This window comes from Bactrocera oleae, chromosome 4 (assembly GCF_042242935.1).
Source record: "Bactrocera oleae isolate idBacOlea1 chromosome 4, idBacOlea1, whole genome shotgun sequence".
Lineage (NCBI taxonomy): Eukaryota > Metazoa > Arthropoda > Insecta > Diptera > Tephritidae > Bactrocera > Bactrocera oleae.
The window spans coordinates 72,233,892-72,261,040 of record NC_091538.1 but is presented as its reverse complement, the minus strand read 5'-3'; the positions used below and the strand labels follow the sequence as shown (position 1 = coordinate 72,261,040).

The 27,149-nt window shown below is 38.4% G+C and overlaps 1 protein-coding gene across 1 annotated transcript in view; it reads left to right on the top strand.

Moving 5' to 3' along the window:
- LOC106623219 (uncharacterized) overlaps nt 1-27,149 on the top strand; it is a 112,526-nt gene that overhangs the window by 48,601 nt on the left and 36,776 nt on the right. The window contains exons 2-3 of the mRNA XM_014243039.3: nt 293-3,402; nt 24,275-24,582. Of these exons, the coding sequence (XP_014098514.3) occupies nt 908-3,402; nt 24,275-24,582 (2,803 nt within the window). The 5' untranslated portion in view covers nt 293-907. The remainder of the gene's footprint in view (nt 1-292; nt 3,403-24,274; nt 24,583-27,149) is intronic.

The window sequence follows — 27,149 nt, the reverse complement described above, 5'->3', positions numbered from 1 at the left end:
TTACTTAAATAATGAACCAGAATATGCTCGATATAAAATTAGAATATGAAATGCACGGAGGTGTTTGGTACTAACTTGAACGAATCTGAACCGACTTTACGCTGAATAGTTATCAACAATAAAATGCATTTAAATTTGTATATCTTAACCAATAGTTTTTGGTTTAATTATCAATAAAGCCCATTTAATATCGTGTGAAATAAGTACGGCCATTTAATTTTATGCAAAGCCGCATTTCAGATATTATATACGAATTAACATTAAATTACAACAATTTTATTTTATTTTGCAGATCCGTAGCTGACTTCCGGCCAATATTGCCACTACTCTCTTCGCCACTCCTTTTTTCGCTAACGCATTTGCTCGGCTGCTGGCAAACGATTGGCATTTAATAGCCGATTATACAGAATTTAATTTACGCTAGTGATGTGCCATGAACGGGGGACCCATGAACCCTGACCACATAGTGTCAACACATCAGGCAACGATGATGCCACTTCTGGCTCGCTTGCGAAATGATGACGCCAGAAGCAGATGAGACCGCGATAAGAGCAATTAAACACTCATTGGCTTTGTTATTGCACCAATTAAGTTCGCCATTAAAAGTATTAAAGAAGAAAGTGCGCATTAAACGCGAGCTGAAGAGATAGTGGAAATAGCGCAAGTAAAGCCAACCGCAAATCCGTCTGAGGCACATAAGTCAAAGCAGAAAGGCAGAGGAGTAGAAGAGCAGCAACAGCTACTGTTGCAAGTAACGCAGATTTAAAGCGAGCTACAAGCGAGTTGAACGCTAGAAACCTAACGCTATAATCAATTGATGATCACCATCACAAACGCACAAGTCGAATATACAAGCTGTAACAATAAATAATTAGTGGATATATTCCAAATATCAAGCAGTAAAACGATGTGGGCTCACACAGCTTACCACCGACCGTTGGTATTGCTGATGTTGTTGTTGCAAACATGCTCTAACTTCAACTTGCATTCGGATGCTGGTGTTGCCGCATCCACCGCAGTGTTGCAGTCCGCCATTGTCGTGGCGGAAATGAGCTCCGAGCACACTGACCTATATAATATCCGTCACGGACGCTCTAAGGTGCGACACTCCAATGAGAAGGAGCATCTCCTTTGGGCCATGCGACCACAAAACACGCCAGCAGGAAACGATAATGCTAAAGCAGCCGCAAACACCCGAGGACAAGGTGAGGGCGAAAGGAGTATCACCGCAAATATTTCACAAAACGCCGCGGACTTAGCGAGCAGTGATATGATGGCAAGCGACTATGATAATGAGTTGATGTCCGGTGCTGCAGAAAGCGTTGCGTACAACCTAACTGTGCACCAGAGCAGGATGAAAGCTCAACAACTCAACGAGAAGCAAATCCGGTTAGGTGAACTTTGGAGCGTCGATGCGGACAGCAACATACAAACGGGGAATGGACATTTATTCGGCAGCGATTATTGGCAAAACTCGGATGCGAATGGCTCTTTGGTAAGCTCGGAAATTAACCCGGCGGAGCGATTAAATCCTGCCGCATACGCAATACCAGAAAGGCGGTCACATTCAGCTATTAAACGAAAATACACTGACAAATCACACAAATCGCTGGATCATTCCCACCAAGCAGCGAAAACAACCGACACACCAGATGCTGGTCCTAGTGGGCTCGCCACCACCGAAGCGCCAGTTACACATCGCATACGCAAACTGCATATGAAGAAGATAATGGAGAGCATACGCAACAATGCGAACAAGGGTATTGGTGTGAAGACATCGAAGAGCCATCACCGCAGCCTGATGACCGCTGAACAGCTGCAAGGTAGGCCAATGGATGTGGAAATACAAAATGACGAAGGCAGTGCAGCGGACGGCACAGACATGCAGGATGATAGCAGTGTGGAGGACAATACCGACAGTGAAGGTGTTAACCTCAGCGCAGATGAAACTGTCACCGATGATGAAGACGCAGATGGAGGTAGAGATTTCAACAGCCGCAGTGATGATCAAGACGCGGATATCGATAACGGTGCGGGGGGTAATGAGGACGATAGTGATGAAAATAATGACCATGACATGACCAATAAGAGTGTCGGTGGAAGTGAAGATGCAAGCGATAACACATTATTGTCCGACATGGTTGGCACCAGCAAAAGCGACAGAGCATTGAATGAGGTTTTGCAATTAGCAGACGAATTAGATATCTCCGTCAACTCCATGGAGGATGTTTACCAAAACGACGAATACATGACGACAAGCTCAAGCTATATAACCACAAGAGCCGCAGAAAGTGCTGAGTCTGAGCAAGTTACAACATCGGCTACACTTTTGGGTGGTGCAGCAAATGCATCAGTCACCGAAATTCTTAACGACGGCGCTTTTGTTGAAATCACCACAAACGCTCCCACGCAGCAGTTGCCAAAAAAGGCAACAACAAAATTGCAACTTATACCAAAAACAGTAGCACCAACTAAATTGACATTGTTGCCGACAACTTCAACGAAGGCAGAAGTTGTGCAACCGAAACTCGCAACCATAATGAAGTGGAAAAATCAGACGCAGTCTGTGGCGCACCAAAATGAAATTGCCACAAACGAGCGAAGCACGTGGCATGATACTGGCAGTAACACGGCATGGAGCGGCAGTTTAAGTGAGCATGGCTTCGTTAACACGAAGATAGCTTCGAAACCCAAAGACCTCGTTTACTCGAATGAGATGCATGACACAACTGAGGTGTCGCAGTTCCAAAGCGCTGAGTTCAGTAACGATACGGCATCACTTGCTGAAGAAAACAATGCAACTTTGAACACTTTGGAACCCATTAAAAGTGGAGCTGATTACCAAGATTCCATTTGGTTAACCAGTAACTTTTCGCAAGAGCCCAATCAGTTGCCAAGCACGAGTGTCGGTGGTATTGGCTTAGATCGACAGCAGTCTTTCGAGATTGAAGAGATTAATTTCGAGAATGTTGTACTAGATAATACTGACGACATAACAATGGACGATGGCCATATGGATAATCGCAATGCACACGGTTTTCCAGTGAGTAGTTCGGGTGATGTGAGTGCAGACGTAAATGGTAGTGAAGAGGACGGTAACGAAACCGATAACGGTGAAGACGACGAGACGAATCGGTTTTTGGCCGGTGTAGTTGATGCGGCAAACGAAGATGAGATTTACGATTGGGACGAGATATCGCGTAATAATCGGCGAAACTTGATGCGCGGTCGTGATGTCGTAACGAAGTTCTTGCAAATCGTTGAAACCCAACATTTGCTTGGTGCCAATTGTGAGGCGGGTACGTCATTAAATTTAGGCGAAGGCGTGGTGGATCGTTACGCGCAGGATCGCTTTCGTGTTGAAGCCGAAGTGGCGGTGAATCGGGCGAACATGTTGACCAGGTGAGTGCAAAGGAAAAGGGTTCATATTTGTGTGACGATATATTAAATAGTTGTGCAATTTGCGAATATATGCTGAAAGAGATATTGCAGCTCTTTGGTTTTTACGTCCAAATGTAGGCGTTTTGTAATAAATGCCGGGTTTTCAGTTATAATTGGTACTATAATTTGGTACCAGTAATACAATGACTTTTCCTCAAAAATAGGAAAGTTAAGTACGTGAAGGTATAACCTCCAATCTTAGTTGCTTTATTTATTTCTTTTGTTCCCTAAATAATTCCTTAAATTACTTGCGCTTTTAAGAATTAATTTCGAGTGCTTCAAAGAGCAACCCAAAAAATGAAATCACAAAGGAATAACATCCTGCTCATTTGAAATAACAACTGTAAACCAATCAATAAGCATTGAGAAAGAAAATTAAAAATTCCGAAATAGCCCAACGCAATGCGAAGTGTAAACGAAGAAGAATGAAAAGTAAATAATGGGAAATGAAGAGCAAACAAGCTGTTGAAAATAAAACACTCAAAAATCAGCTATTGAGGGATATAGGAGTACACAAATACACAAATACGCTCTAACGGACATCTAATGTGAAAACATTGTCTGTGAATAAAAAGCAGAACTACTAAAGATATCAAGAGAGTCATCACCTGTTAGAATACTTCAGTAATTGATGAAAATCATTTTGAATGCTTTCGCATCAATAAACTATTCGAATCTTTCGAAGAAGTATTATTCTATATTTCTAGTGTTATAGTACGAATTGTTCTGGGGAAACTGAGCATGGACTTGTGATATACTTATGTTAGGCAGGTCTTTGAAAAGACATAGGTTTTATTTTATGAGCAAATGAGTAAGGTTGAAAAGAGTATTTTTGTCATGATCTGCTTGGGCAAATTTTTGAAAATCAAATCTCACCTAGAAAACATAAACTTTAAGATTTGCGCTTTTTCTATTACTCAAACAGAATTTTTGAACAAACTCAAATGCTAGGCAGTATAACAAGTGATAACTACAATAAAAAAAAAACAAAAACAAAAATTGATTTCTGCAAATTTTTGTAATTATGTACATAAGTAGTTCTTGCTGCGAGCATGACCTTAAACAAAAATGGAGAAAAGAAAATTGCAGGCAAGCTGACTGCCAATCCTTGGAAGCTTATCTGATGATATGAGAAAATAAAAACGTCGAATTAAGGGAGTGAAAAGCAGTGATATTCTGCCCACTGACCGCTAAGTTGGCACGCAGGACTTGCCACAGCACCGTGGTTGCCCGGCGAAGCGCGTGAACGTAGATAGTTAGTAAGAGAAGAAGCGTCAGGGCGTACCTAAATGTATGTGTGCACATGTCGGTAGCTGTCCGGTGATATTTGACATTTCAAGGATATTTGAGGCAACTTTAAAGCAACTCGTGTTCGCTATCTAAGGGCAAAAAGTTGCAAACTTAAGACATGTGTGCGTGGTTTGTATTGTACAGTTATTTACAAGTTCTCATATGGATATATATATATAAGTACTTGTGTACATACAAAAACGAAATATCTTTATAACCCCATAAAAATAGTTCTGAGTTGTCAAATACGCTGCGCTTAGCCTTAGCTGACAATACATCTGTGTATATACATGTATGTATTAAGTAATTGTTGTCACAGCATACTCTTATAAATGCATATATACACATAAAGAAAACTACAACATCAGTGATAACCCTGTCAATAAATGCGCAACACCGCAGCAGCATGCGAAAGTTATCCCATCGCCAGTCGTTATCCAATTTGGTGTTATCAGCTTCCCCGCCAATGCAGCAAACCAGCGGATAATATGTGTATGGTTGTGTGTGCGTGCGAAGTTCAAGTAAAGTTTTGATTTTATTTTTGGTTAAACCGCACACTTTCGTAGAAAAAGACAAGCCACCAGAAAAGTTAAAGCAAAGTTATAGAAAGTTTAAAAAAAAGAGGGATATTTTGTAGGAGATGTGATAACTCTAAAATATTTGAAATCTGTTTTAGCAAGTTGCACAACAAGTCCGCATGTATGTGTGAGTGCGTCTTTAGCAATTTTGTATCAGCTTTCGGCAATTTGTGCTCTCCGCATCTTTACAAATCTGACAAACTTACAAAAAACATGATTGATGGCCGTTCGAATATGGGTTTCGAATACATCTACGATTATAGAATACACAGTTTAAAAAAATATTTACAACGCAACGAGTTTTGAGAAATTAATAGCTGTTATATGTATATATATAATTTATCAATGCTCCTTATCATCTCTTATTTATTATTAGATATTCGAGGTACAAAATGGTTAGTGTACCTATATCCTAACTTTGTATGTTGCAATAGAATATGAAATTTAACCAAGGAGTGGGGCAACAGCTTCGGACGGCACAAAGAACATGAAAATACAAATTATTTATTTGTAGATATTATCTGGTATAACCCTAAAGAGAACAATGCCAAACACCTTTACGGCTTTTTTTTTCTATTCCTATTAGTTTCATTTAGGAAAATGATTGTTGTTGCCCAACTTTGTAAATTATTAATATATGTATAGGGTGAGCCATTTCGAGGTTCCTTAATTTTTTAAATAAAAAAACACAGAAAATTAAAATTTAGAACAAAAACAACATGAGAGCTGTCAAAAAGAAAAAGCTATTCAAAAAAGTACTTCTACTTGGATCACCCGTTATAACGAACATCTTTGCAGAATTTCTTTCTGAAAATACAAGTTTAGAAATTTTTGCTAAAGGTCCAAAGTTGTACGCCTTGGAAGCGAATCATCAGTCGATATATTTTCTCTTTTAAAATGAAAAAAACGAGTTTGTGGATCCTTTTGACAGTGAGTTCAAAGCTTCTGACTTCTATCATATATTATAAGAGGATCGCATTCGTTGAGTTCTATCTGATGTCACCATCGTTCAGAGCTAATTGAGACATATTTTAAAAGTTGTGATAAACTTAAAATATCACTTTGGAAATAACTCCAAATAGACCAGGCTTTATTTATATATTATGTACTTCTGAAATAGCTGACGCTTACTGGGGATAAAATATTTATGCATTATCCGACGGCTATGGGTTTCATGCAGATGATATCTCGAGTTTAAGAAAGTTTAGTTTCTCAAATTTGTATAATTAGTGAGATAAAATGTTAATCGATTAACTAAAATCAAGTTTTCTTAATTGGTGCCGGGACAACGGTAGGCTTTTAGCATTGTGTTAAATAAAGAAAAATTTTAATTTTTGGCATGCTAATAACTGTTTTGATACCAAATTCTATACAGATAAAGAAAAATATTAAAAACTCAGCTCGAAAAAATAAATAGACTCGAATGAAACCAAGTGAAAGCGAAGTTCAACAGCTTAAAGCTGCCCCACAATCTGCGCATATTTGCTCAAAATCTATTTTTATTTATTGTTTTTTGTTGCGTTGCTTTGCAATTTAAAGGCTTTTGTGGGCACTTGAGCGTGTCTTGCGATAAACGGCGTAAAAATCAGAACTATGCTAAGCTCAGCAGCAAAGACAAGAACACAACCACAAAAACAACAACAACAGGAATGTGGAATTTGTCATTCTCCGTTATTTGTCCGAAAGATAATGCGATTCGTACGCTTTTATGTTTATTGTACCAAACATTCGAATTCAGATTTGCAATTTGATATTTTGTTTCCATTTTATTACTCTCCGTTTTAGTTCCCCGTTCGTGCGGCAACATCAAAGGGCAGCCCATTATTATAATGCAATTCCTTGCAATGAAACCACATCAATAGAAGCGATTTTGTTTTGTTACCCCAATTTCATGCACAGTTGACGGAGGCATCTTGCCAGGGTACCGAAAATTTGCAAATAAAAATTCATCAACAAATATTTCTCAACCATGTCCCAAGGGCATATCATACATACAAACAAACATGCATACGCATCTAAGAATAGCTTGTCATCAATGAAAACGGAACAGGAAATATGTGGGTGTATGGATATTGAAGAGGAGTGATCACAACAAAAACGAAAACAAGAAGTGTGTTAGCACCGCATTTCGTGCGTTGTGTAGATTTTTTCCAAATTGTTTCACCGCTCCCCGCTGCCGATCCCTAGTTGGTGGGTTTTAAAGTGGTCAACCCTTGGTTGGTAATGTCAAACTGTATTTCTCAAATTAAAACCATAACAACCGTTATATGAGTACATATGCCCAATTAGGCCGGAGTGAGTGCGAGCTACAGAATTCCAAACGGTTTATCCCCCCTCTTTACATGCAACTCTAAATGTACACTCTTGTTAAACACTCGCACGGCTTTGAATGTTATAACGGCATTAATTTTGCGAAAATTTACTGTTACTTAAACGAGGCAGTCAGCAAGTTACTCGGCATATATATTCGCCGGTAACTTTCGTGTTTAACTGCAGCTTGAAAATTTACATGCCTGCCTTGTATTGTCTCGATGAACATGGAAAGTGTGTTCAAACAAGACAATTTCACTACTCTTCGCAAACTTTACAGCTAAACTAAGCCATTTGTTAGCATACTTTGTGGCCTACAGTCATTTCCAAGCAACAAGCTGCAGCATACCCAGTTTTATGCGAGCATTTGCATCCGCCCCCCTGCATGAATCCTTCAACTTGTTTTTCTTTCTGCTTTCTTTTATGCGTTTGGGTTCCAGCAAAAGTTCAGAGTGCAGCAAAAGTATAAAAGTTCTACTGCTGCGTTGCTGAAAAATTGATAGGCGTATCAGTGAGTATGTACGGATGCAGAGCAGAGGTGCGGTACAAAGTGCTGACACTGTGAACTGCTGACTTTGTGAAGCGTTTGGAAAGTTTGAACAACTGTTGTCACTTGTGTCTTTGGCAAATTGAATTTCTTGCTTCCTTTCATTTGCCGCCTTGCCACCGTGCCCGCATTCCTCCGCCACTGCTTTGCGCTGCGCTCATATTACCATTCATCATATGGTTACTTTTTACCTTCCTTGCTCTAGTACCTGCTTCGATTGCAGCAATGCGGTGCGCCTCTTCTACTCGAAATTGCCTAAATTTGCTGAAACACTCAACTTATGTTTAACAAATTTCTCAATTTACTACAAATGATGCTGCAAATATGATTTCCACTTTAATTTGCCTACGTCCCTCTCTGTACATGTACTCAGCTGAGTTTGTAATGTGCTCATTGCGGCACTCAATTAAAAACACGAAAGGATATACTTATATATTTATTTGAGGTTTGTTCTGTGTACGGTCAGATGTTAGATCACCGAAGTACATGAATTGCACCGAACAATTATTTTTGGATACTAATTAAATTTATTAATTTCAGAGGATATGTGAATATCTCATAGCTGTGTAAATATGCCAGTAAATATCACTTATACCGATGCTTATTCGATTCGCTACTTTTGCAAGTCTAGCGATGTGTTTTGAACATAGATGTCTGCAATGCGTTTTAAGCTTTTGGGGCATGGTTCTACCCTGAACAGGGTATACTAAATTTGTCATCAAATTTGTAACACCAAGAAAAAAACGCCGGAGGTCTCATAATATATATATTCATAAATGATCAGAGTGACGAGCTGAGTCAATTTCGCCATATCCGTCCACCGTCTATCTGTCCGTCTCTGACGTTTATATAAATAACATATAGCTGACATACAAACTGAACGATCGGAACAAAGTGCTTGTATGGAAAGCTTTTTTATTTGACGAGATATCTTCACAAAATTTAGCGTGTGTTATTGTCCAAGACAACAGTGCCATCTCCGAAGAAATGGTTCAGATCGAAGTTGCCATACAAACTGACCAATCAAAGTTTTTTAAGGACTCTTTTGTATTTGAAAGGATGTTATAGCTTTGGTGCAACCGAAGTTGACGTTTCTTATTGTTGCTTTTGTTTTTTTAGTTCAATATGCCAAGTATGTCCGCTTTATTTAATTCGATTTCAATTTCTCAAAACAAGAAACTGCTTCAAGGCATGCTAAACAGCTTCTTCGAATAGTACTATTTACTCTAAACGAAAGGATAATGTGAATCGCTATTTTCTTAGTCATTGTCCTTTTAACGTCATTCTCCTAACTACCGACCAAAAGCATCTAAACAAATGCTTGAGTCGGAAGTGGTGTCAACTTCCGAGACTGGATTCTTACAGCCAATGCCGAGTGTTTCTAATTCTCAGCGCCCACTTTCCATACATTCACACTCTAATAAATGCTCTCATACACACTCTCCGATAGATACGAATGTATATCTCATATAAGTAAGCTTCTTGCATAACAGCTCGTTGCGGTGAATACGGCATGGGAACAGGAAACGAGGCGAAATGTGATTGAGAAGCCATGCAAATGTGCTTGTTTACTCTTCTGTGGCGACAATTGCACCAACATAGAACTCTCCATACAAGCGCATCCCCACAAGCGCAGAGCATTTTACATTAACTGCTTTAGTGCCAAAAGACACTAACAACATAAGCATTCTACTATGGACCATTGTGGCAACAATTGTGCAACTGCAGCTGCACACAAATTTCAATTGTTCATTTATTTCGCATTCTATTTTTGTTTATTTGTTCGTTATATGTGTTTTACAAAACTCTGATAATAGTGATGCCAGCGCAGGCAATAAAAATGTACGACAATAGTCAAACAACAATAACGAAGCCCATCACGAATCGCAATTACATTTTGCAACTCTGCGTCACCCTGTAGAAAAGTGCGTGGCTACGTACGTTTGGTTACTCTTCAGTATTGATTAAGTTGATTAAATTTTAGGATTTGAAAGAGTGATTCTCTCGAAAATATATAAATAAATATTCGACAAAATTAAATTTTTCCCGTTTAATGACAGAACAAAAAACAGCTGTTCGAAGGGCAAGTGCAAATATCACACTGGTGAAGTCTTTCAGGATAATTCTACTTCCGATACGAAAGCAATAAGTTCACAGTTAATATCAACTCAACACAATTTAAAAGAATATGAGTAAGAGAACAGGTTTTCCAAGCCTTAGTGGCCTTCAGGATTGATTTTATTCCCACAGGGTCGTTTCAATTGTAATTGCACCTCGTCTACTTGTCTGAGTCTGCGTTTCTGTTTGTGTTTGTGTTTTTGTTAGCGTAAGTAAACATTTGCAATTGCAATGGCTTGGAGGCAACAAATAATATTGTTACATCATTGCCATTTGCACTTGCCCACATGGAATAGACAAAGACCGCAGCACTCCAACAGTAAATAGTGAACTTTCGAATTCCCCAACACAATCACCAGCGACAATGGCAAACAATACTAATGCGAAACACAAATAGTCGGTGTGTCGAAATTTCAGTTTTTGTATTCAGCAATTTTTGGTGATTAATAGCATAATAAAGAGTTCAAAACGTTTCTAACACAGACGGCTGGTAATGAATAGAGCTGGGTGTACTTGGATACGAATATTTGTGAGTTCCAAAATGAAATAATTTCTGACTTAATGGATTTGATGAAGCGAAATGCCTCTTAAAATAGGCGACATAGGTTTTAGAGAATTATAACAGCGCTAATTTCAAGCGCCAAAATTCATGAGTTAATTTGAAGTTCTGTCTTATCTCGAATCCGAAATTAAGACTTCAGAATCGCTGTTTGAGTGATGGTTGTGGTTTGAGGTTACAAATTTACTCTTCAAAATTCGTCATTACTGTTTACTTGGCTTGCATGCTGATTCTTTCTTGAATCGTTGGATTCCGCAGTCATGGAAAAAAAACTGAATTGAATGATAATTTCATCTTTCCTATAAGGCGTGTCATCATTATCATAAGTCATTATTCAGACAGAGTATTGACATTATTTTTCCGATATACCCAATAGCACTCACTTTCAGTTTCTCGTGAAGTTTGACGACAATTTTACTGTCTGATTCCTTAAACTTGCTTTGAAAGCAGCTGCAAGCCTTTGAATTGACTTCTTTCGGTTGAAATGCGTTCTATCTTGTCTTATTTGCAACATGACATTCGATTTTGTCTTTCAGCAAGAAAGTTTGAATGCAGTCAGAGGACCGGTGCATGTCAAGTCACGTCTTGAAAAACATTATTACAACAACTTTAGCAAATTCAGAAATTGAATATATGCAGCTATATTTATATATATATTTGGCTGGGGCTCCGCGACTTCAGGACTTCAGATGCAGACAAGGCGATTGCAAATAGAACCACAAGTAAAAATTGTATGATATTTTTTGAGGACGGTTTGCAGGAGCCAAATCGACAGCGCGTTGCCTTTAAGGTGGCCGGAGCAGATGGTGCAACTCGAGTGTTTCCGGCGAAAGGAAATTATTAGCGCGGTGGCAGCGGCAAAAACCACAAGACAACAAAGCGACTTCAACAAGCAACAGTGACACACTGACACACGCCGACGGTCGCTGTCACTGCGACACTTTTCGCTTTTCATTCGTGCTTCTTCTTGCCTCAGCAGAGTTCTGAGTGGTGTGTGGTCTGGCAAAGACTTGCGGAGCACAAGTCTGGCTGCGTTCTCCATACATACATATGTTGGTATGTCTGCATGTTGCGCATAAAACGATACAAATGCGCAATTTGGCCAACTTTTCGCGGAGTCAGTCTTTGATCATTTTTCAAATTTCTGCTAATTTTTTCAATTTGCCAATTTTGTCAATTCGCCAGTTTCTTTTAGCACATTCTTTACGGTCGCTGAATTTTGTTCCATAGCTTTCCCCATACATTTGCATTAACTTACATTTTCTTTCATTAAAAGAAAATGTCATTTTAAGAGGCGATAAAGTGGAAGACATGAAAAAGACGGAGCGGGCCAATTTGCTAAATCAATGGGGAAGTGCCGCTGCCTCCCAGACCTACAATATTAGGGGAATAAATTCAGGGAAGATATTGAATAAAAAATGTGCAAACTTAAAACGTAAGTTTAATATGCTAAATTGTGGCTTGAAACGCAAGGAAAGTGCGACTTATTTTTTCCACATTTTAAAATTATATTTTCCGCTAAGCTTCTTATTTAAATTAAATATCAATTTAAATACTCTTCTAACAATCGAATTTTATTGTGAGTGTAGCAAACAAAATGGAATATGTACGACACGACAATCGCATTTATTATTCTCCACGTATGTATCGAGTCGGTATGACCACCAGTTTCCTCAGTGAAGTTTTTTGTACACTAAATTGGCCCAGAGCTAAGAGCCCTCACTTACTCATTTACCGACCTTTCTTTTTCGCTATAAAGAATATTTTCCAATTATTTTTGGTAGCAATTGTTGTATTGAGAAGTGCAAATAATTAAGCAACTTTACACTAAGATCTCAATTAGTATTGCATTTGTATACATTTGTTTGATATATCCACTTATCTATTAGTTACTGATTGTGAAGCAATTTTGTTAATTTCTATGCCACAAAGCTCTGTTCACCTAATGTAGACAACGTTTCTACTGAGTTTGGCTGTGACATTTATTTATGAGATATCAATAAAGTGGAAGCATATGTCCACCAATTTTGGAGAAGACATGCGGAATGATGATCAGATGCAATATTTTATATCTATAAAAACTGTTATTGTATGTAGTTAACGTCAGTGAGTAGAAATGCGATGTGAGTGCTTCTTTCACTTCCTTATGCCATTAAGTAAATTCTCAGGACTAGTTCGTATATAAACAGACAGACACACAGGTCTAAATCAACTTTGCTCATCATGCCGATCATTTATGTATATATTTTTTACGGCCTCCGATGTGTCCTTCTGGGTGTTACAAACTTGGTGGCGAACTTAATACACCCTGTTCAGGGTATAACAAGAAAAACCTTTATAATACCCTCCACAAATGAATTTCTTATAACATAAAAGAGTACACAAATATCTTTATCTTGAGTTTAACCGATCAGTTTGTATAGCAGCTATGTATTTGCTATAGTGGTCCGATAAAAGCGGTTTCGACAAATAGGCAGCTTCTTGAGAGGCTCAATTTCAGACCGATATTTCTAAAACTGAAGGACTAGTTCACTTATATACGGAGAGACGGGCAGATGGAAATAGATATATTGACGTTACTTAATATTCCCTGTTCAGGGTATACTAATATATTTCTTGACTTTGCGAATATCTGGTGAGACAGCTGTTTGCAGCTTTGGGAGCCAAATTATGCGAGATAAGCTATTGGTAAAAAATTCCATCTAAATAGAAAAATACAACTTCTAGTTCACTTATCTTAAAACTACCATAGAATAATAACCGTTAGAATGCTTTCGCCGACAAAAAGCAATTAATTAAGGCACGGCTACAGAAGACGTGTCCTTGCAGAGCACTTAATATGAAAGCGCATATATTGAGTGGCCATTCGGTTTATTTTCATTGGTCCATCCGAGTATAAACCCTTTTATCATAACAGTTTTACAAACTGCGATTGCACATCGATTTCCGTTTCTACTACGCTTATGCGCTCCCGGCGCGGGAGGATGTGAGTTCAGTGTTCAATTACAAAAGTGCATTCGAGTGACGCAAGAAAAATAATCGCAAGCGAACGAAAAATAAAAGAACCGAAAGCGAAATGGAAAATTTGTAGAAATATCTGTTGGGGAAATCGAAGGCGGTGCCGTGCAAACTATTGTGCAAACGAAATGAAAAAGTATCGAGCACGAGTAACAATAAACGCCATTCATTTGTTGCACTTGGCATTAGCGCCGGAGAAGTGTAATTGAATTTCAGCAAATGAAGATTCGAAAACAAAAACGCTCGTTGTTAGCCCGCCTGTTTATCTGCGTTTGTGTGTGCCGGCGTGCGATTGTTTGTGTGCAGGAATTTATAAATACTCGCACACGCTACGCGGTCACCGCCATCATTTTGGCTTCCATTGCCGCCAACCACACCAATGGCACCGCACGGGCATTACTGTCTTGACTGGCACCCACGCAACCGCTGTGACCGAAGCCAAAATGAAAATACTGTAAATACTTTCGGATTACAACGCCACAAGAACAGCGTTAGCGACACTGACAACGTTCGCTGTAACGGTACTGCTTGAGATTGTAATTCAGACGCACAACTTGGCCAACTTCGCGCCGTTGTGGAAAGCCACAACAAATATAACAACAGCAAAGCTATGCGGCCGCAGAAACTATCTCGTAACTTCTCTAACGGTACGTAAAAGTAGACAAGCAAAGGAATCTGTTTGGAATGCAATGATTCAAGCAAACGCTTTCGCAGCTAAGACAGATACTCCAATGTGCTTCGATTTGATTTGACCTCACGGACGTCTGCTTATGTGCGAGTGGATCTCTCGCTGCTGATCTCAAAATAATTGCAACCTCAATTGCTGCAAGCAGTCGATATTAAAGTGCTCGAGCGTGTCTACTGAAGAATATGGTGGGGAAAGCTGCGCCAGATACAGCAACTTATTTTAACTTAACTATCTAAAGGCTGCACTTAGTACAGATTTGAGTATGCTTGTTATGAGTTGTAAATCGTAAAAATAAATTGGGTAACTTAAAATTGCAGAAAAATATAAATATGAAATAAATATTCAAAGGTAGAAAGTAGATGGAATTCGATATTTCACTGAATAATATAATGACTATAGCAGCATTTTCGAGGATTGAAGAAAAATTTAGATCTGCTATGATTAAAAAAGAAAGTGGCTGCCTTTATACTAAAGTGTTCTTTCTCGAAAGATGTTGTTCTATACTTAACTGCGAACGAAACTCTTCGTCTTCGTGGCATCATCGTATCGTTAACAGCTCACAACATATCGACAAGCATACAGAACACAAACAGTAATTGCAAAGCCAAAGGCGAAAAAGCTAAACCTGGTGGAAAAAAGCTTCAGATCGTGTCTACCTATAATTCTCTATAATATGCAAACATATATAAAATAGTTTATTAAATACAAGCTATCGACGGCAAGGAAACTACGTAGCCTACTACGTATAATAACAAAGGCTGTACCGACTTCAAGTGTAATACTTATATTAATATTTAAGGAAAGTTAGAGGGTTGCTAACTGTTCTCTAAGTCCGAAAGAAAAAATTTACAAGTTTGAGAATTCTAAAAAAGAATTTCAAACTAATGACATAACAGCAGGTTCACAGCTACAAAATATTTATATTTAGTCGAGTTGATCCCAAGCACTTAAGTCACTGGCATAAAAACGTCGTTTCTCAAATTTTCTGTTAGAATATACCCAAACTTTTCCGAATGAATTAAATGCCTCTTAACATCCTCAATAAAAACCACTTTTCAACGGATGTGTAAGTGTTAGAATTGAAGTTTGAAAAAGGCAATATTTCTTTGATTGTCACTCCAAATCTTAGTGTATGCGAATCTTTTCAAACAGAGATTTATTGGTTCAACTCACGGCTGAAAGGTTTCCAGCTGCACGCCTTTGTTTGCAACGCAACAGCGAAACCCCAACAACAAATGCGTCAAATATCTGTATTTTGAGACCAAAACTCGCACACACACACATGCATAAGTATTGCTAAAGCATCGTATAATCGTCGTAGAATGCAGAATGAGTGACGGCGCCTGGGAGCACTTGAGTTCTAACACCTACGGAACAACAACAGCAATAATGCGAGATAGCTGAAAACTCAGCCGGCAAGCGACCCTTCGCCGGCGGCGGCTCTTGAGCACGGACTATCTGCAACTATGTTACCACACTGACACCGCCCGCCGCGCTCTCCTCGGCCTCCACTCGCCTATCTCTACCAAACGATTCCAGACGCTTTTTGTGCGGCATTGCGAAGGCTGTAAGGCATGCGAATAAAGCGAGGCTGTCTGCAGCGCAGCCACCAGCAGTAGCTTGTCGGTAAATCCTTTCACTCGATGCAAAGTAGAGAAAAGCGAAAGCTATACAAAACGCAGATGAAACGGTAGTGAAAAAGCAAAGAGCCAACACTGTGGGGAGGCGTAGCGTGAATAATTAAAGCGAGCCACCGGCTGGAAGCATGGTCGTCTGCTGCTGCACATTTCTTGAAACCGCACTCGATTCGGTTTGCTTTAACGTCGTCGATTCGGGCATAAACAATTTAGAAATTGTAAAATTCGAAATTAAGGCATTGAATTAAGTGAAAAAAGGCGTACTTACGCTTTGTGTAAATGGGTTAGGCTGCAGAGGTTTGCAGGACGGTTGGGATCATCAAATGCGCAAATGCCGAAATTGGGAATCATATTCGCACCTTTCAATACAAATATAATCCGATAATTTTATTTGAAAAAAGGCGAGCAGAAAGCAAACACAAAGAATAGTAGGCGTGGCGCAATAATATATTTACGTGAATGTTCTTTTTCTGCATTTAGATGGATTTTCGTTGTGGCTTACGGTGCGTATAAGCAAAATTTATCTTAAAGGTACGTCTGCGGGTCTACTTGCGAGCACAAGCATCGTTCAAAGAGGTCAATGGATTTTTGATGAATTTAAAATCAAGTCGAGGTCATCGAAATATATTTTTTAATATTGGAACTTTTTTAATTTAATTTTATTTTAGGTACAGAAGGAATGAAATTACAATTAACAATATTTTCGCATCTTTCAACATTTGGTGAGAGTTTCTGCGAGTTGTTGAAAACAAAGCAGCATGAAGCAGAGTTAAGATGCTTTTTATGAAGACCTCTCTGCTTTTCATAGCCAATCCACAACAAAACTTTTCCTAAATTAAGACAAATTGAAATCCAGTGCTAAAAGCCAAAAAGGCAGTCAACGACAGTTCATTATTTACCTCAAGACTCGCCTATAAGTAAGAAATATACAGTCATTTTGATTTCCGATATAATTTTACAATCAAATATCAAGTATAGTTCAATAATTTCGCGAACTTTAATTTCATTGCTCATATGTGTAACAGTCTGAACTCACATCGCAATTTCTTGCACCAACGCATACTTTTGTATATAAGGCCCATGCACTTTTAAAGGCCGATGTAGAACCCTTGTCATTTTAAGCCGCGCCCTTTTCATTTACTTACGGCCTTTACTAGTGTACTTGAGCAGTTCTTTTATTCACTTACATAAAGTAAATTATTTAAAATTCAAATTTATGTACACATAAGTAATGAAAAAAGTAAACTTCGATGAAAAACTTATCCTCCCTCCCGCATTACGGGAATTGTGCGGCGTCGAGATAAGCGACAAGTCATTTTCCATTGAATTATGCAAAATGTGTACTCAAATTTGCATAATTTACAAACATACGCATAGAGCAAACCGATGAGGGGAAGAATAGGAAAAAATCAGGTTGTTGCAACAAGTAAAGGAGCAAAGCTGCTGTGTAAAGGGGTTGCAAGTATAACTAAAATTTACTTAAAATATATGATTCGCAAAAACAGTAATAAGATACCCATACATACATATAAAGATACTGTATGTATGCGGTTACGAGTGAGGTATGTTGGCATAAGATTCTACATATGCAAAAAGGGGAAAGTCTACACGCCGTATATGCCATTATTTATTGAAGATCTGTTTGTACTTAAATACATACATACAAGGGAACTCATCTGACTTTATTTCCAAGGGTGGCCAACTAACCAATAAATGTACTTGGGCCATTTACGTGAATTGCTTAGTTGCTATTGTCGAATAAATAAATCACTTGAACTGAAATGAGCGACTCGGTATATTATTATGTTTGGTTTTCAAGAAAATCTTTGAAATTACGGTGTACTTTAGGTAACTGAAGAAGTGAATTAAGTTTTGTATTGATGTGATTAACTTTCGAAATAGTTAATGTATGAAGTGACTTATCAGTCAATTTTAGAATTCTATATAATTTCGCAAGCTCCTCAGTGCACTGAATCGATGCAAGCAATGGAAAAAAGTAGAAGAAGTGATCGAAATATTTTCTAAGCGGATTACATGACGATTTAGAGATTTAGTACTCTTCCGTGTGTAAGGCATTGCAACTGCCGCATAACCGTTTAGATGGAATTTGATTTGTAGTTTTATTGCACTCTGAATGCAATAAGCAATTCCTCATTTCTTCATAATTTTAGAACGTATTTTTTTATGAAAGTATTCAATACAAAGCCAGACTCTGTTCAACGTTGCTTCGCAACAGTTGCGGCTTTGATAATAATGACAGTAAGCAGACACCTGTCAGAAAGCGTCGGATTACGTCAATATAAAGCACGCAATTAGAATTGCTGTCATTTCCACGGTTCTGTCGCTTATCATGGGTATATACTGTACACGTACAAGCATACATAGGTGGTATACAAGTATTCGTTATATATATAAATCTTCTGTACGTGTGTTTGTAATTGAATTCCTAATAAACGACTGGACCGATTCTGATGAAATTTTTTGTATGTCTGTATTCAATGGGCCTTGAGAAGGTTTACATTCACAATTCGTTCAACTAGATAATGTTTTAACAATGAATTTTTTGCAAATTAGAATTCAGACTAACGCAATCAACATCTTCGTGCTAATGCATTAAGGCAACGAGAGGCGCGTCAACGAGTGACCGATGCTCACAGAGTAAATGAACGAAAGCGGGTGCAAATCATCGAGTATCGCACGAGTATCGTTTAATCGCTTTGCGTTTGAATGTGACCCTGAATTAGACTATTCATCACATTCGCTAATAACGATTGGTAGTATGGACAAAAAATGTCAATATTGTTATGCTTTCAAATACAATGGTGAATCGGCCGGTTAAATTTCATTGCCATCACTAAATCCGCCACTAGAGCCTTTGAAAACGTTATTAGCTGGAACACATCTCAATTAAAGAGGTTTTTGCGTAAAATCCGTAAATGTCGGGTCCGCTAGTAATATAGTATATATATATATTTCCATCTCCATACATATATACTTCCATCTGTTTTGTGTAATTCAACAGCGCATCTGTCTATGTTTTTGTGACCGCTTATACTTGTATAATAGGTATATAATATATACAAAATATATACAATATATATAAGATGCGCTGTTGAATTACACACAAACTAGCGAGCAACAACAGATGGAAGCATATATGTATGTAAGCACATATAATGGAAGCACCTGCCATGAATGTGCCTCAACATTTCACGAAGGCGACACCTTTCCGCCACGCGCCACGACTGCAGCTGAAGCCTCAGCCCCGTGCCGCAAGCCTGTTTCCAGCTGCAGTCAGCGCGAATAGCTTTGCTGAGTGCCTTGCCAAGAATATAATCCAACTTGATGTTAGATAATAGTGGCTTTACACACTAACGCTGGCATGAGATTAAAACAACACAACAACAACAATAGCTGCTGCAGCCATGTACTTGCCATTTGCCACAATGTGGCGCCACGAATTTATGTGTGGTAGATGTACTTGCATGTTGCTGCGGCACCTACACCACGGTCAGGTGTTTGTGCGGATCGTGGCTGGCCGGGGGCAGAGAGCAGAGGGCAACTGCAGTGACAGCTGCTGCAACAGAAAGACAGACGACAGCTTATGGCGTTGGAAATTGCGTGCAACTTTATGTGAGCGCACTCACACACCCACACACACACACAGCACCAGCCATGCTTAACGACACAGACATATGCCGAAATACGCTTGAGCGCGTTAGTATGCGTGTGCGTGCGCGTTTGTGTCGGGCATCATCGCAATTGCCAAGAAGTAATTGCATTTAGCTTGTGCGAGTTAACAGCGTGTTTATGTGTGGTTGTGTGTGGATGTGTGTGGGCGCGAATCTCAAAACTTGTTATATTCGCAGATATTTAAATTTGCTGTTGTTAGCTCTTTCTCCTTACAAATTTGTGTATTTTTCGCCTGTTGTCGCCCTTCTGCTGCATATAAGAAGCACTCTAGTATTTACGACAAATTCATAGTAGAATTTTTTTAAAGTACACACAGGGTGGTCCATAGCGCAGTGTGTTATCCAACATTCCAAAAAGTTAAAGGAAATTTATATTTTTTTTCAACAATGAATAATTTATTTGATTAACTCATTGGTTGTTGCTTCAGTCAGCACATTAATTTAAGAGCTTGGTGGCCTCTTGTACGTCCACTCGTCTGGAGTCCAAAAATAAAAACACTTGCGGCAAATCGTTTCATCTAGCTGAGCGCGTAGAGAGTTTAAAATCATATCTTCAAATCCAGGCCATAATACCATCACTATATCGTCATATGGATTACTTTGTTTTAAAATCTCTCCCAAAGCTGAGTTCATCTTTTATCAATTTGATGCCAACGCAACGATTTTAAAATACTGCTTATTTAACTTTTTCAACGTTATCGTCATGAACAAAGGACGACTCGCATGATGCAAGTTTTCATGACCTTCACTGAATGCTTTCTGCCACTCAAATACCTGTGCTCGTGAGTGTTAAAGTAGATTCCGCAAACTGTGTCTGCAACATTTTCAACGATTCTGCAGCCGTGATTTCATTGTAAACCAAAAGTGTCAAGTAAAATCGTTGTTAAATTTTTTACCATGGCAAAAATCGCCAGACAAAGTTTTCGTGGTTGTAGAAATCTAGAAAACAATGTTCATCGATGCAGTTTAAATTTTATCAGTTTCAGCGAACTCTGAAATTGTTTAAATCCCTTAAAACATAAGTATAGTATATGTCATGTTTTTGCATTGCTGAACCTCACTGACCAAATGCGTTATACAATTCAGATTGCATGCATAACGAACACATTTTTTTCCGGTAAGAAGTACCTGAATCCTAAATAGCTTAATTTCCCTCTATTTGCAGTTAAATCGCTTAAAGAGGATTAAAGTGTGCCTGCGAATTGCAAAACAGTTACTTTGTTTTCCTAAGAGCTTCTCATGCAGCTATTGACTATGTAGACGCTTAATACAATGCTATAAATATGTATATTGTTTACGCGAAAGTTGATATATTATATTATATGTATAGCGAATACTCATGTATAATATGTACCACGTCTATGAACCCAGAAGAGAAAGTTCTGTCTAGCTTCTGCAACTATTTGTAGCATATCTGTTGTTTTTTGCTGTCATATTTTAGGTACGCACAACTGAACGAATTTATATAAGCTTTGAAACTAGTTGGTAACCAGTTTGTCACTAGTTTACTGCTCGAGGCGCTGATCATTTGCGTACATGTTCAGTACAAAAATAAATTTGTATGCTTTTGATATCGTTTCGGTATCAAATGGTAATAACAAAATCAGTAGACACTTTATTTAACTGATTTGATGTTTTAATTTCAAATACTAACTGTTAATAAAAAATTAATTAAAATGTTTGCCTTTGGTAAAGTAAACCAAAGTTTTCCTAGTAGGTGCCTTTACACACCTGCTTTGATGTGAGTTCTTCGCAAATAACGGTGCGCATTTGCATCAATCTAAAGTAGAATCACGGACCAGAGCGACAGACTCTACACTTGCAACTGCGAACGTGCAAGCCAGTCAAACGCCCACGCGCCATTTCCTTTCTTGTTTCGCAGCTTTAATCTTTTTCCAGTTTGTTTTTTCTTGGCAAGTACGCTGAAGTGACTGCAAGTGAAGTGTCTTAGTAACGTCACTCGAGGTTTTGTTTCAGAAAAGCTCAATTGCGCACAAATGCACGCTTCCGAGCAGCTTCCCGGGGTGGGCTTAAGTGTTAATGTCGAAGGCAAGAGTGTCTTAAAGAGTGTTTGCCAGCACTTGGCGTAGAACTTCAGCTGCTGTATGTGCTTTAAATTCAATTCACTGAATTGTAACGTTAAATGGTGTGCTCTAATAGTCAATTACCAGAAACAGCACAGCCAGCTGTCAGTTGCAGCGCATCTTTCGCAGCGAGAAGGTTTTCAATTGTTGCCAACTTCATTAAATTTTTTCCCCGAACTAACTAAAAACTGTATAAAATTGATCAGCGAAGACACTGCAGGCATAAAAATTAGTTTTACAAAAAAAGCAATAAAAAAAATACCCCCGGCGGTTACATGCGGTTAACCGATGGTAACTACAAGTAACTCGACAAAGGAAGAGTTCGCTTTCATTTTAAAATTATGTTGCTGGCAAGCGCAGTTAATTATCATAATTTAAGCAGCAACAAATACCAAACAAAAAGAAAGCATTAACAAGACAAGTAGTGCACGGGTAAAAAGCATTGAAGGCGAGGGCCCATAGTGTGGAGCGTGTGAAATATTGCTTTCCTCCTTTGCAACGCTTATTTAACCGGCGTCCACAACAAAAAACGTATAATTTACAGCTCCGGCAGATTTATGACGTATGGCGCGGAGACAAAAAACTTCTGTTACAGATTACATACACATACGTACGCTGTACGCTCGTAGAACTTTTAATTTCTTGTGAACTGCCAACATTTTCCCGTTGAGCTGAAACCATTAATTTTATTTTATTTCCGCATAATAATTGCATGAAATATCTGAGTAAATTGTGTGAACTTTTGGCATAGAATCGGCACGCGTTGTAGAAGGATAAGCTTCCATATTTCACTGGCTTTTGCGGTAGCTGTAAATACGCGTTAAATTCATTTAATTATGTGCGGACTAATATTTATGTTGATGGCTTTGCACTGTGGTTGGAGAAACTGAGAAAAGATTTATGTACAAGTAATATCTAACCAAGTGGAGACAAAGATTTCGATTATTTTTAGAATAATTGCTTGCTTTGAACATACAACCATTGCAGACATGAACAAAATGCACTTGTGAAGGGTATTATAGCTTGAGTGCCGAACATTTTTTTTGTTATAAATGAATGCTGCTAATTAGCATCGCACATAACGGAATGTGAATTAACTCGGAATTTGAATAACTTTTTGTGTTAAGGGCTGACATTCTCAAGTCGGTCGAGATGTCCCCGATGACGGCCGAGTCAGTTGCTCGGAGATCATTGTATGTACATAAATATGAATTCTTATTTATTTGATTCTGAACCAATAAAAAATAAAACAAAATTGAATGCAACAATGTGGTTTGAGCACTGAATTTTACTGTGAGAATGAGAAGCGGTGCAAATTATATATGTTTACATCTTTCGCAAACATTAATTCCGCAAGTAAATAGTAACAACACTGGCGTGTAGCACGATAATCAGCCGGTGAGCTCAGTGAAGGTATTTATATTGAATGCAAGCACCGCAACCTACCTTCTAAGTAAATAATCCATACACCTACATATTTCTTTCATGGTAACAATTTCCTCAGGTCTGGCAGTTGAGAGCCTCCATTACACTGGTACGTTAGCGCAGGCTTTACTTGCATTTCAATCAATCTAATTGCTTCTGTCCAGCGACACAGTTTATTTTTAATCTGCATTAATTGTAATGACTTTCATCCCCTCCCTTTTACTTGTGAATTCGTTCGCATTGCTTTCGAATTATTGTTCTCGATTGCTTGATTGTCGGGGTTATGTCGCGGTTTACTTTTCATTATGCTGGCGGTTTTTAGTGTTAAATTTTTTCCTTTCCATTTTTATACTTGGCTTCACTTGCGTTTTTGGTTAATTTTTTTTTTCTCTTGCATTTGTTTACAGCTTCCGACGCGACGAGTGTTGCAGCTCGTTCATAACTTATGAGTATTGCAAATTAGCATAATTAAATGTAAATAAGCACAGTTGCTCTGCTTCTTATAACGGAATTGTTTCTCATCTGCCACATTGCGTGGCAAATTGTCAATTTGTTTTCATAAATATTCTGCTTTTTCATTGAGTATATGTATTTCCTACTATTTCATTGCTATGCCAGTTACGTATGCGTTGCTTCCGTTTACGTCGAAAGTTGTATAACGGTAAAATCTTGTAAATGTCGCAATTTTCGCATGATTCGAATAAGGCGAATTGGATACCGCGCCTCCTAGCTAGATAGCCAGCTTTCTCTGTTTGCAGGGGCGTATACGTAACATAAATTATTTCTATTATATACACATACTAATGCATATGTAGATGATGCACATATGATATATATTTGGCGAAATTTCGCTTAGTAATTTATTTATTCTATTTGCATTTTTGCAGAATTTTCAAGATGACTGCACCGGCCGCGCAGGCCGACGTTAATCTGCTGCATGCTTCCGTACTTTCGATGGTTGAATTTGACGACGACATCTTTGCCGCTGGAAATTGCTTCGATTGGAATGAACATCCTTCGCAGTTGGGACTTTTCTGCCCATTCGCCTATCGTCTGCCAGCCCCACACCTCGGCGCAATCCTGGCCAAGGACCTCTCCATGGAATATCATTATCTCGGCAACACGTCCGAATGGTTCTTTCAAGCGCGCAAAAACGCCGAAAAAGTGATTATTCGCAACGAACAATATCTAAAATGTAAGTAAAACAAAATGTGATTTGTGACTTGCACAAAATGTGCTGTCTTTATGGCAGAGCAATCCCACTATCAGAGATATCTTTCAGCTAGAAAAGGCAAAAAAACGGTTTATTTTGCTATTATGCCCCAATCAGACGTTATCCGTTTGTCCACTAGTTCATTATATTTACGCCGTAGAAAAAGCTATTAATTGAATAACCAAGATTTCCAGAAACTCTGCCCTGACTGACAATTAAAAACCCAAAAATTGGTAAGGCCAATTGGAAAAAACTACTGCTTACGGGTAAAAAATTTTACGAAAGGCTTCCCTGCCGCTTTTTCAGCGTTTATGTGCATACATGCATAACACTTGAGCCACTTTGTGCTCGCTAGCAAAAACCGTGACCAACAGCAACAACAAGCCGCAGCAATAGCATGGACAGCACTGTCCATGCACAAAGTAAATAAAGCGAAGGAAAAGGTAAACTGAAAATAAAAAAAAAAACCAAAAATAAAATAAATATAAAGAGACACACAGAGCGTAAGCGAAAAGTGTAGAGCGGAGAACGATATTTAATTTAAAAATTCATGCAACTGCTTACAGATGCGAACAGATTAAAGGTGTACAAGAACCACGTGTAAGCGGAGAAGATTTGCACTTACAAGTTTGTTGGGGGCACGTGTGTTGCCTGTGGGAATAAAATATCTTGGGGAGTGCCAAACTGCTGTTAAGTATGCAGTTAGTGGATGTTAAACAAAAGGTGGGTTTTCTAATTGAATGTGTGCCTAAACACTCAGGAATCCACGCACACTAAAATGTGGGTAGTATTTTCACTGCCCATATGCTGCCTGCGAGGGAAATGTGAGTGGGATGGGACAAAACTTTGGGAAAAGATTGGTGGTTGCTGTCATTAAGGTTACGGTAGATCTACGCTGTTGCAAGATCCTTTTGGACCCTAGCTGTAGGCTTTCTTACTGGTCATTGCTCTATCGCTGTGCATGCGGTAAGGTTGATAATCTTCCCGAAAGCCAGTTGTGGAAGCTATTCGAAAGTAGAAACATCTTAATACTTCCTACGACTTAACGCTTGGGAGTGTACCATACACTTTCAGACATCTCTTTGAGCTAGTGGGAATAGAAATAAAATGGCTAAGCAGAATTTGTATTGGCCTCAAAGCGCTTTTTAGACTTATAAGATATGATTACACAAATTCTATTTTATGGATTCACAAAGGACTATACGTAGTAGTGCAAGTTCCCCATCTTGAGAATAAGCCATTGAACCTAACCTCGATAAATTGGCTCTTGCAAGTCTTACAACCAAACGAGCAGCAGCAATTGCCAAGTTCCGGCTGGTACGTATGAAGACGTTGCTTCCACAAGTTACTTATGTATTTTAAAGGGATATGTTTTGCTATTTTCTGGACATTTCGCTCACAGAAGTTACGGCGGTTGTACGTTGTTTGATTAAAAATCTTTTCAATAGCGCTTTATTAAAACTCGAAAGTTTTCTCATGTGCATACACGAAGTAAACTGGCCCTTAAGATTATTTAAAAATGTCTGTGCATCGTGTAAACTTCCAACAGCAAACATCAGAGCAACGTGTGCGAATACAATGTGCATGTGCACGAAAATTATTAAAAAAAACTTTCAATTACAGAACTTTGAATATCAAAATTTTTAAAAACTTCTACTCGACTTCGGTGTGCAGAACTATATTTTTATACTTTTATTAGAGCCAATATACAGGCAGGGAGGAGCTTAAGTAACATTTATATAAATATATTAACAGAGTTGTAGTACTACGAATTGATATGAGGAATAATCTTCGCTTACATTCAGGCATGGAAGCAACTCTTGATCGAGGGGAGGTAACTAACCCGTACCAAAGTCTAAAATGCGTAGTTTCTAACTATCTACTAGAAAGTGCTAGGGTCGCGGAAACATCCCGTTTTTTTTAAATCAAAAAAATGATGACCATTTTTAGTACTTCGGCAAGAGTCTGGAAATTTCTTAAATTGGAGACTTCTTTTTATTCGGTTTATGCCCTCGAATATAGAATGGTTACTAAGAGATGAAATGGACGGGGAACAAAATATATCTCTGAAATTCTAGTACCGCCTAAAAATATTGAATAAAAATAAAAAATTAACTGCACTCTCAGTTTTTCAGAGTTATGTTTTGTAGAATGAGATCCTGATTATATGGTTTCTGTGGTGATTTTTCTTCCACTCTTAAACTTGTTAAATATACATCAAAAATTTCAAATTAAATATTGTACCATACAAGTACTCATACCCCTAAGTTTTCCTTTTTCCGAAGAAATCACTAAATTTGACTTTAGTCGGTAAATATTTATATACTGCTAAAATGATATTTGGGTAAAAGTTTGTATATGTTCTCACATTTATCTATTCCATGAACTCGCATTTTAATGAAGATATTGACCACAACAATGCAGTAACACTGGTGAATTCGACAGCAAACTATTGCATGAAGAGCATTTCTATCCTCAAAACCGCAAACAATTTGCTGCACAAACAAGAGAAACAGAGTTTGCGGTTATAACCCTGCATAACTGTATAC